At 55.1% G+C, this 11,294-nt stretch overlaps 1 protein-coding gene across 1 annotated transcript in view; it reads right to left on the bottom strand.

Annotated features, from left to right (window-relative positions):
- Positions 1-87: 87 nt before the first annotated feature.
- The window catches only part of Garem2 (GRB2 associated regulator of MAPK1 subtype 2), a 14,198-nt gene continuing 2,991 nt past the window's right edge, over positions 88-11,294 (bottom strand). The window contains exons 2-6 of the mRNA XM_005360856.2: positions 10,987-11,127; positions 5,347-5,477; positions 3,728-4,789; positions 2,662-2,831; positions 88-2,042 (exon numbers count right to left, since the gene is read on the bottom strand). Of these exons, the coding sequence (XP_005360913.1) occupies positions 1,022-2,042; positions 2,662-2,831; positions 3,728-4,789; positions 5,347-5,477; positions 10,987-11,127 (2,525 nt within the window). The 3' untranslated portion in view covers positions 88-1,021. The remainder of the gene's footprint in view (positions 2,043-2,661; positions 2,832-3,727; positions 4,790-5,346; positions 5,478-10,986; positions 11,128-11,294) is intronic.

Raw genomic sequence — 11,294 nt, forward strand, 5'->3', positions numbered from 1 at the left:
CCACAGAGAAACCCTGTCTCGAAAAACAAAAAAAAATAAAAAATAAACAAAACCACCGAGAAACCCTGTCTCGAAAAACCACAAAAAAAAAAAAAGAAAGGCAGACGAGAAAACTGCCACCTCTGCCCACCCCCACCAGAGGGCACAAGGGGTGTGGTTCTTGTTAGAGGAGCTGGAGAGGAATGGGGGGAGTCTGCATTAGCCAGACCTCTAGGTGTCATTCGGATCACCATGCTCGGGACTGGAGGGCCCAGAGATCTCGGAGCTGCTAGCTTTCCTGAGCCACCGGCCTCCCTTTCCCAGTCACACTGCCCTGTACCAGTGACACACCAGGGGCCCCCCAAGTGTCCATCAGAGTGAAATGATCACTATGTTTCTAGAACTGAAGAGCGGCTGGCCTGCATCCAGCCACTCCCCCCAGGAACTGTCCTCAGACTGCCCCATGGAAAACCAGGGAATAGCTGTGATGGCGTCAAAGCAAAGACCAAAGCAGGGACTCTAGTGCTGGGCATAGGCCTGTAGCAGGTTCATCAGTGCTAAGGGTCAAGTGCCTAATCATGGGAGCAGACAGAAAGAGGGTACTTCAGAGACGGGAGTCACACCCCTAACTCTGGAGCAGCCACAGGCCAAAGCCCGCAGAGCGTGAAGGAGAGGGCACTTTGGGGAAACTGTACTTGAGTTCTGAGCCATCTTCCCTTGTTCTCTAACCTGAACATAAAGGGCCGAGCAGTGTGTGGTATCTGAAAGGCTACAGCGGGGCACAGAAAGGCGTTCTGCCACCTGTTGCCACACACGCCACCTTTACCCTGCTGTGGGAATGACAGCAAAAGCCCCACCGGGGCAGGTGCAGAGTAGCGCCCCCTCCCCAAGTATTCTTCACAGGAACACTCAGAACCCACAGAGCAGCCCCAGCCTTGGCCCAGATCTTCCTGCGGGAGGCCCTGCCCCTGGGAGACCCCTGGGACACCCCAGGGCCTCTCCGCTCCTGGCATCCAGGCTGCGCAGCCGCTGACCCAACAGTTCAGATCTTGGGCCGCCAGCCCTTAATGAACTGCATGATCTTCTTGACCTGCAGCTTGGTGAGATGGAAGTCATCAGCCAAGATGTCTTCACTGAGCTGCACAAAGATGCTTCCATCGATGCGTTCTCGGGCAAAGAAGCTCACCACGTCCTCGGAGAGCCCAATGAAGCGCAGGCTGCGTGAGACCTCTTCCAGGGAGAGTGCAGACAAGTCCGCTGGTGGCTGCCAGGGGGGTGCATCCCGCACTCCAGTGCCCGTGGCTCCCTCCCGGGGACTGCCAGGAGGCCCTTCCAAGCCCCCTTGGGTGAGAAAGAGTAGGGTCCCTCCTGTCTCGGGCCCCTGCAAGGCAGCTGGTGACAATGAGGCGGGGACCTGCCTCAGCACCAAACCCTCAGGCTCAAAGGCCTTAGGAGGACCAAGTGGTGAAAGGCAAGGTCCAGACCCAGGTGTCCCCACAGCTCTGGGCTCCTGACAGCGCAGCAGCTCCAGCTCTGGAGGACTAGCCTGCCCCAGCTCAAATGGGTCCAAGGGTTCCAGTGCTGGCTCCTGCCACTCAGAGGAGGACAGGGAGGAGGACAGGGCAGCTGAGTAACCTTGGCCCTGAGGGCCTGGGCCCGGGGAATGTGTGGGGCTGGAGGTAGCCAGGGCACCCGAGGTGGATGTGGACCCAGAGGAGGAGGCCACTGGAGCACCTGAAGGGTGGGCAGGCCCAGAAAAGGGGTTGAGTGCACCAAATGGAGCAAAGCGCTTCTGGGCGTGGGAGGGCTTGAACAGAGGTGGACAGCCATGGTAGTTCTTAATCACTGGGGTGTCAGCCCCTACGAGGGAGGTGGTCCGACCACTTGGAGGCTCAGCTAGGGCTCTTGAGGCCTGGCTGGGCTGAGTGGTGGTAGAAGGCATGGGTCCTGGGGGTGGACGGCTAGAGGATTCGCTGACTTTGCAATCTCCCCAGGTGCAAGGGTAACAATAGAGGGAGTAGGCATCCGGTGATGGGGAGCCGCTGCCACTGCGGGATCCTGCCCTATAAGCAGAGAGAGACACACGGGTGTACACATAGGGCGGCGGGGGGAGGGTTATGGTGGTGACAGTCACAGGACCCCATAGCCTTTGGCAGGAGCCTTCTACTCTCACCAAAGCTAGCCAGCCTGTGAATCCCAAAGCCTGCATCCCCCAAAGTCCCCAAGTCATATCAGAACATACAAGAGAAATTAAACTGAGAAAGCACAAATTGGAAAATAGTGATCTCAAGACTGAAGATAGGCTCAGTGGTTAAGAGGACTTGCTCTTGCTAAAGACCCTGGTTTGGGATGGAGAATGGCTCAGCAATTAAGAGCACTGGCTGCTCTTCCATAGGACCAGAGTTCAATTCCCATCACCCACATGGTGGCTCTAACCATCCATAACTCCAGTTCCAGGGGATCTGAATTCCTCTTCTGATCTCCATACATATATGCACACAAAACATACATATAAAATCAATAAATCTAAAGAAGGAAGGAAGGAAGGAAGGAAGGAAGGAAGGAAGGAAGGAAGGAAGGAAAAACGGTGCTTTTCCTGCAGCAGAATCCCAGTGCAGGGAATGACCACCCACCACCACTCCAAGCATCTGAGCAAAGCCAGGGACCAAGGCAGTGACTCACCCATCCTGCAGGCCTGAAGAATAATAGGAGAGGCTGGAGCTGGGTGAGTGGACAGGCTGCAGTTTGGGAAAGCGGGGCGGCACTGGGGGGCTGCCTGTGAGCCTGCTGCAGCTGCTGCCACCCCGAGGAGGTACAGGAGGGGCATGAAGCAGGCGACACTCTTCCTTTACCTGCAGAAGGTGACGGTGTCACTAGGCAGCTGGCCCTCCTTATCTCACTTCCCAAGCAGGTGAGCCTGGTTGGCCCTGACATCTTACCCCACCCAGCAGGGAGACTGCCCTGGCTAGATAACCCAGCTGTCCGCCCACCTGACCCATCTCCAGCCCATTTTGTCCCTCACATTCAGTCCACAACAGTCCCCTATTCCACCTTAAATTCACTGTGACTGTTAGCAGATTGGGGAGGGGCAGGTAGAGATATGGGGGGGTATGACAAGAGCGACGAAAGGGAGGGACAGGATCTGCCATCTAGATCCCATCCTTCCAAATTAAGTTCCTCAAAGAGTGTGTTAACAGGTGTGACGGATGAGGGAAATATTCTGAAGACAAATCAATGGGGACCTGTTAAAAATCTTCCTCGGGCCGGGCGGTGGTGGCGCACGCCTTTAATCCCAGCACTCGGGAGGCAGAGGCAGGCGGATCTCTGTGAGTTCGAGACCAGCCTGGTCTACAAGAGCTAGTTCCAGGACAGGCTCCAAAACCACAGAGAAACCCTGTCTCGAAAAACCAAAAAAAAAAAAAATCTTCCTCGGTGCAGAACATTTCAGAGCCTACAATGTGATTCTAACTCCCAAGAAGTCGAGGGGTTGCTGGAAATCCCTCGCCATTTCCTATACTTACTGCGCCTCGGAACTTGACCTTCACGAAGGGCTTTGTGGGTAACCCTGTTGCAAGTTCACTCTCAGTTCTCCATGCCTTGCATGCGTGTGTGCTGTGGTCTTGCCCCCCCCCCTTCCCCCTTTGGCTATGGCCATCCTATCACATCCCAGGTGCCCTGGTATCATCACCACCTTTGTGGCCCTCTAAAACCAGTCCAAGTTCCCTCGAGGACAGCAGAGCTGACTCACCGCCTCGGATTTGGGGGGGACAGGAGGCGGTGGTGCCTCGGACTCATGACGTGGGGACCCCACAGTCCCAAAGGAGATGAGGTCCGGCCCTGGCAGCGGCCGGACACGGGCATCGACGAGGTTCTCGGGGGGCTGGTGCACCCACAGCTCTTCGTATGGGATCTCAGCGCAAGAGGCCGCGGGTTCCGTCGCACCCGCCCAATCCGGGCTCACGTACTCCTGGTCGCCGTCGCCGAGCGCGGGCAGGGCTGGCCCTAGGCGACCCGGTGGTCCGGGCGCGCGGACGACTCCAGGGGCGCGCGGCGCGGGCAGGCAGAGGCGCGCCCGGCGCGGGCTGGCGCAGTCTTCGGCGAGCTCTGCGGGCGCCTCGCGCACGGCCGTGGAGTACTCGTCCGGATCGAAGCGCTCGCGACAGTAGGAGGCACTGTCGCGCACCAGGCGCTCGACGCGCGGGTCCCCGGCCAGCAGGCCCTGCGGCAGAGCGAAGCGCGGCGTGTCGGTGAGCAGCAGGAAGTGCAGCGGCGCCGGACCCTCGCGGCGCAGCGCCAGGCCCAGCACCACCGTCTTGGAGATGATGCTGACCAGCTTGTAGCAGTGGCCCTCGCGCACGGGGTGTAAGTCGTAGGGGTTGCGTGGCGGCCGGCTGGGGACCAGCACGTTCACTGGCAGCCTCACGCGCTCGATGATGGCGCGCACCGTGTGCTCGCCCTCCTGCATCTGCAGCTCCAACGGGCTGCGCGTGCTGAAGCGGCCCTGGCACTGGAAGGGCAGGCTCAGGCTTTCGTTGGTGCGGTGGTTCATGCAGATGAGACAAGGCATCTTGCCTTTGACGGGCCTCGCGGCCCCGCCGCCACCCCCAGAAGCCCCCACACTCCCGGGGCCACCCATTCCGGCCAGGGCCCCAGCTCGGCCCAGCTTGCGCAGGAGCGTGGTGAAGCGCGAGCGCTCCTTGGTGGTCTTGGCGCACAGAATCTCTGCCTGGCCCATGAGAGTTAGCTCGTCGCCCGCGTGCAGGGTGAAGTTGTACACCTCGCTGTCCTCGCTGAACTCGCCAGACACCACCTGGGGAATCCCAGAGACAAGGTGAGGTCCGAACCAGGGTCCCAAAGGAAAGTCACACATCGCTGAGCTCCAAGCTCCGCAGAGTCTCCAGTCCTTTCCTCTTCAGCTGTCGCTGGCATAAGAGCAAGAGCACTGGACTCGGACTGGAGAGAAGCTGTGCGACTTTAACGTTCTCCTTAGGTCCTTAGTTACCTCTGAGTATAAATGTGTACTTTGAAAGTGCTCAATCATGGCAGATTTTATTAGGCCATCTGATGATATGGGATGATAACAATGCCTCACCCACCCAAGACTACTGTAAAGAGAAAGGAACTGATAGACAAGAAGACCACCCTGAATGTTCTCATCGGGTCGTGACCCCTCTACACACCATTCCTGTTTCACCACCTTTCCTGGGAAACCCTTCAGCCCACTGAATCAAACAGACCACTTTTCTGACATAGAAAAGGGTGCACGGAAGACACTCTCCCTCTCTCCCCCCTCCCCCGTCCCTCCCTCCCTCCCTCAACCTGGGGGACGGGGAGCTTGGGAAGATCCTACCCTGTGCCAGGACTGACCTTGACGCTGAAGGTAATGGCCTCCATCACAAAGATTCGGTCAGGAAAAACACTGGCCACCTCCTCCACGCTGCTGAAGTATCTCACCGGCTCCCGGACATCCCGAGCCTGCTCCAGGAGTTTGAACTTGCCTGCACAGGGGAGGGACACAGGCTGCTGGGGAAGGCCAGGTCTGCATCCTAGGACCACCCAGGTCCCTGACTAATTGCCGTCCTAAACTCACAGTCCCTCTGGGAATTCAGGTGGGCAGAAGGCAGGTATACTGACACCCCATATCAAGTGCCCATCTTGCCTCACCAGCCACACCCATCGTCATGCTTACCGATGTGAGCTTAAAGACCGGCTGAGAACAACTCTGGCTTCACACCAGATGAAGAGCCCAGACTAGGCGAGGGACTCACAGAGAGGATGATGGAGAAAGGACAGAAGGACAGTTTCCCAAGTTCACTCACATCCCTGGCACACCCATGGCTGTGTCAGTCACTACCACAGCCCCTCCAGAATGGACAGCTCTGTAAACAGTCTGAAGAAACGCAGGCACCATAGGAAACATGGTGAGTACCCAGGGATGACAGAGGAAACAAGTCCTGAGGCCTGTGAGAAAAGAGACCTTTGGGGATCAACAAGCTGTGCCTTTCAAATGAAAGGGGTGGGTGACCTGGCCCAGCAGGTCAGGGGCCCGCTGTGCAAACTCAGGATCAAGGTTCAGATCCCCAGCACCCACATGGGAAGTTAGGTGGGCATGACCGAAGGTCTGCAATCCCAGCTCGAAGGAGATGGAGAGAGGAAGCCCTCAGACCAAGCTGGCAAGCCAGACCAGCAGAAGAGAGGAAATGCAGGTTGAGGAAGAGATGCTGCCTCAATATATAAAGTGTAGAGCAACCAAAGAAGATACCTGATGTCAATCTTGGGCCTCTGCACAAGTGTGCATGCACACACAAAATAAAACTAGGGAAGAAAATGAATGGGGGCCCTTGGAGGAGTTTGAGCTAGGAAATACAGCAATCCAAGATGAACTCCGAGCCGGGCAGTGGTGGCGCACGCCTTTAATCCCAGCATTTGGGACACAGAGGTAGGTGGATCTCTGTGAGTTGGAGGCCAGCCTGGTCTACAAGAGTTAGTTGCAGGACAGGCTCTAAAGCTACAGAGAAACCCTGTCTCAAAACAAAACAAACAAACAAACAAAAAAAGAACTCTGGCAAGACTCGAGCAAGCAATTCAGTAACAAACCCTAGAGAAGAACCAGGGAACAGCACACAATGAGAGAACCCAGGGGTTACGCAGGAGGCAGACTCCTCAGGCCCTGGTAACACAAGGAGGGAAGTGAAGAAGGAAAGGACTGGGGACCATACACATCGTCCACTGGTCGCTGTGGGATGGCCAACTGTTCCACATTGGCAACCAAGAGGAAGATCATGGGGCTGGAGAGATGGTTCAGCGGTTAAGAACATTGCCTGCTCTTCCAAAGGTCCTGAGTTCAATTCCCAGCAACCACACGGTGGCTCACAACCATCTGTAATGAGGTCTGGTGCCCTCTTCTGGCCTGCAGGCATACACACAGACAGAACATTGTATACATAATAAATAATTTTTTTTTAAAGAGGAAGATGGTGGAGGCAGATCCTGCAAGACCAACTAAGGAGCCTCAGGTCGTGCTCCGCGGTGCAGTGCTACTTGTATGTGTGGGGACACCACGTAGAGCAACAGCCTGAAGCACCAGTACAGCTGTGTGGGGCAGGTGTGTTAGGGAAGAGGGAAAGAGGGCCTTAACCCTTTGGGGACCCATGACCCAGAAAAATGCCCACACACAGTGAAGACGGCTCCCACCCCTCCCAAAGTCCAACCAGAGGTAGAGGGAGACTAAGCGACCCTGGTGCCTGAAGAGCCTCTGGCCAAGGGCAGGGCCTGAATCACCAACATCCAGCACCAAGGAGTAAGAAAGAGAAGGGAGGATGGGTGGTGCCCTGGAGCAAGCAGGAGTGATGGTCGTGGTCCAGCCTCCACCTCCCAGACACTAGAGGGAGGAGATGCTACAGCCCAAGGCTTGGGGGGTGGGGGATAAAATGAGGAGGGGCCAGCGTCAAGGAGCAGGAGCCCCGAGGCTGGCCGGCTAACTGGCCACAGTCTCCTCCCTCTCCACACCCCTCCATGAACCCCCATACTTCAACCACAAGCAGCCAGGCATGGAGAAATGCCTGCTGCCCCCTGTGGCAAGATTTGGAGCCCAGTCTGGGTTGGATTATGGGAGGATGTGGCAGGAAGATCAATGTAACCATGGTATCCAGCACCGCCACCCCCCAGCCTCGCAGCCGGGTCAGTTCTGTGGGGAGGAAGGAAGGGAGGCCTCCCGGGAGTCATGCTTTGGCCTCTAGAAACCTCGGTCCTACAGCTTCCTCTCCTGCCTCCCACAACGGTGTCAGTGGCAAGCAGAGTCTGCAGGATCTGGGGACTGTCACACTCTGCAGTCTCGAAATACATCTGCACTATGCTGATCATCCTTTCCAGTCAAAAGCACCCTCCCGCTGCTCCCAAAACCTGACCCACACAGCGAGCTTTCGCGCACTTGGTAAAGAACAACGAACACCGGCAGTGACTCCGCTGCTCCTGCCTAGGTTCGGTACCGCGGCTGGCAGGTGGGACGACCGATCGATCAGGCTTCAGAGTTGGATGTGGCTGCGTCTCGGCTGTGCCACCAATCGCCATGTGAAATCATTTACTATCTGGACTTTGGTTTCTTGTATGTAAAATGGATGCATATTATGTGGCTCACGTTGGAGTTGAGAGGCGGCGGGGCTCACCTGACTAGGGCTCCGCAGAGTCCAAGGCCAAGGCTCAGGAAATAGCTTTGAGGAAGGTGTCTGGACCCTTGGACAGCACCCGGATATCTCTAGACACCAAGTCACCCTAACTCCCGGCACCCTGGAGACGGAGGGCAGCCACAGTGTCAGCACCCCCAGCCCCACCCCTCCCCCGCTGGCTGCGCCTGGCCACAGCCAGCCTGGACAGTGTCATTATTAATTCATTGAGAGGACTCAGCGTGAAGCCTGCACTCTGAGCCTCTTTGGAGGCCCAGCCCCCTCGTTTCGCTCCCATGAAGTGAGTGAGGCGCCCAGCGTAAGAGGCCCTGCAGGCCAGCTGTCACCCCACTGTCCTGTCCCCACCTCTCATACTCACTAAGGAGGCATCAAAATGGATGGGAGAACGGATGAGGGCTTCCCTCCCTCCCTCTGGTCACGGTTTGCTGGGAGCTCTGTGACTTGGTTTCTCAGGATTTTAAAGATACAACCGAAATGGTTCCAATGTCTGTGAAGGCTTTCCCAAACTGCTGGCTTTATTTTTAGCCCAAGAAGGTAGGGATCTCAACACAAGCCAATCAATGCCAGATTCTCAGTGAGGGGAATTTCTAGCTTGAGCAGGCACCAAAAGCCTACAGTCAAGACAGACCCTCCCTCCCCTGCCCCAAGTCAGTCGGACCATTGAGGCAGCTTCCTCCCTGGGCTGTTGCAAGTAGAAGCCAGCCCTGCAAGTGTGTGGTGGGGAAGAGATCAAACCTGGGGCAAGGGGGGCCAGGCCAGAAAGAGCAGTGGTAAATCCTTGTGGGGGACGGGGCACAGGAGCTGTGCAGAACAGCACAGAACTGGAGCCTCACTCTCCATCTCTTCAAAGGAGCGATGTGGTGAGAACAAAATGGTAGCAGCCAGCACACAGCCCAGGATCGGGAATGCACTGGACGTAGCTGCCCTGGGCTTGCATGGAGACATTTCTGGAATGGCACTGCGCTGGTACCTTGGGGACAACAGCTCTGCGGTGCTGGTAAGATGCAACAGCCCAGTGGTTAGAGTACCTGGGTTCTGGCCTTGACTCCTCCGAATAGCTCTGTAGCTCTGTGACCCAGGGCAGGTCAGTTCCCTGCTGGGACCCTTGGTTTCATTACCGGCAGAATCAGAAGTGCTACCCTTTCTTTTGGCAGTAGATCCTCTCTTCAAAGAAAACCTTTAACCAAACACAAAGGGCCAGACCTGGTGGCATGGTGCAGGACTGTAACTCCCAACCACTCAAGAGACTGAGGCAGGAGGAGCACAAGTTCAAGACCTGCCTGGATTACAGGGCAATTTATCAAGACCATGCCTCAAAATAAAAAGATAGCTGAGCCGGGCGGTGGTGGTGCACACCTTTAATCCCAAGCACTCAGGAGGCAGAGGCAGGCGGATCTCTGTTAGTTTGAGACCAGCCTGGTCTACAGAGCAATTTCTAGGACAGCACGGTTAGGGCTACCCAGAGAAACCCTGTCTTGAAAAACAAAACAAACAAACAAACAAAAAGATAGCGGAGATGGCTCCATGGTAAAGGTGCTTGCAACCAAGCCTGAAGAAATGTGTTTGATTCCTCGCTCCACATGGTAGAAGACAAGAATCTGCAAGTTATTCTCTGATTTCCACATGTGTTGTCACACACATGCGTGTGCGCGTGCACACACACAATGAATGGATAAAAATCTAACAAAAATTAAAACAAAAAGGTAGACAAGGGCTGGGGTTTCACCTCAGTGGTAGAGCACTAGCAAGCATGCCTAGCATTCATGAGGCGTTAGTTTTGACCCCCGTACTGCAAACAAATAAAAAATAAATATAACACACATAAAAACAGGTAGTTAGCAAATCCTTTAGAAATATACCACTTCTGCATTGTTGAAAGAGCCAATCCAGGAAGACCATATGTTTAACACAAAACTGGGGGAAAGAGTAGCCCAGCTGAGAGGCAGCCACAAGTTGGCCCCAGCACTCAGTACTGAGAGGGCTCTAGCAGACATTCCCTTTGTTTGCACTTGAAAACATTAAAGGGGGGCTGGAGAAATGGCTCAGTGGTTAAGAGTACTTCCAGAGGATCCAGGTTCAATTCCCAGAACCCACATGGCAGCTCACAACTATCTGAAGATCCAGTTGCAGGGGATCTGACACCTTCACACCAATGCACATAAAATAAAGTTAAATAAACCATAAAAAATATTTTTTAAAAAAAGAAAATATTAAAGGCAGCTTAGGTTATAGTCTTGAAGCTCTCCACTTAGGGATAAAGTTTGATTTGTGTGCCTTAGAGATGTAGGTACATTTTGACAGCTGCAGTGGTGCACACCTCTAGTCCCCAGCACTTGAGAGGCAGAGGCAGACAGAGCTCTGTGATTTCGGGGTCAGTCTGACCTACAGAGTGAGACCTTGTCTTTAAAGGGAAAAAGAGAAGAGGTGTGTATATCTTTAACCATTACTTCAAAAAATATTTAAAAATAAAATGTGACCTAGCACAGTGGGTCAAGCTTATAATCAGTACTCAGGAGGCTGAGGCAAGAGGCTTGACATGAGTTCAAAGTCAGCCTGAACTATATGGTAAAAACCTGTCTCCAAGATATAAAACAAGACTCCAAAGTCTGTAAACCCGAGATCCATCTCTTCAGAAACAGCATGGACACTCCTCAGCCCTAGCTCGAAGCACAACCCCCCTAGTGGCCACCCCACTAGCAGGTCCTAGCTCATCCAGAAGGTCCGAGGAAGGGCGCCCATCAACGGCGGCTGTTACACATTACCCCCGCACCCTTGGCCCCAGTCTCTCCCATCTCCTGAGCCATCTGGCCCTAGCTGGGCACACCTGGGTACTGCAGGGGAATGTCAATCTTGGGCCCAATGACGTAGTGGCCCTCCTCCAGGGTGTGAGCTGTCACTGTCGTCCACTGGCGGCAGGAGTGGATCAGCAGGATGTCGCGCTCACTGACGCCCTCAGCGTACTCCCCTGGGAGAGAAAGGAAGAGATGGAAAGAAGAGAAGAGGGAAGATTAGGAGAGGAAAAAAAAAGAAAAGATTGGTGACCCCCCCCCCCACATACACACCTCATCTGCAAATCCCTGCCTGGGGACTGCACCCCGTGATCCTTGCACTGGTCAGCAACACTGGGGGGCG

Source organism: Microtus ochrogaster, linkage group LG3 (genome assembly GCF_000317375.1).
Source record: "Microtus ochrogaster isolate Prairie Vole_2 linkage group LG3, MicOch1.0, whole genome shotgun sequence".
In the NCBI taxonomy this organism is placed as follows: domain Eukaryota; kingdom Metazoa; phylum Chordata; class Mammalia; order Rodentia; family Cricetidae; genus Microtus; species Microtus ochrogaster.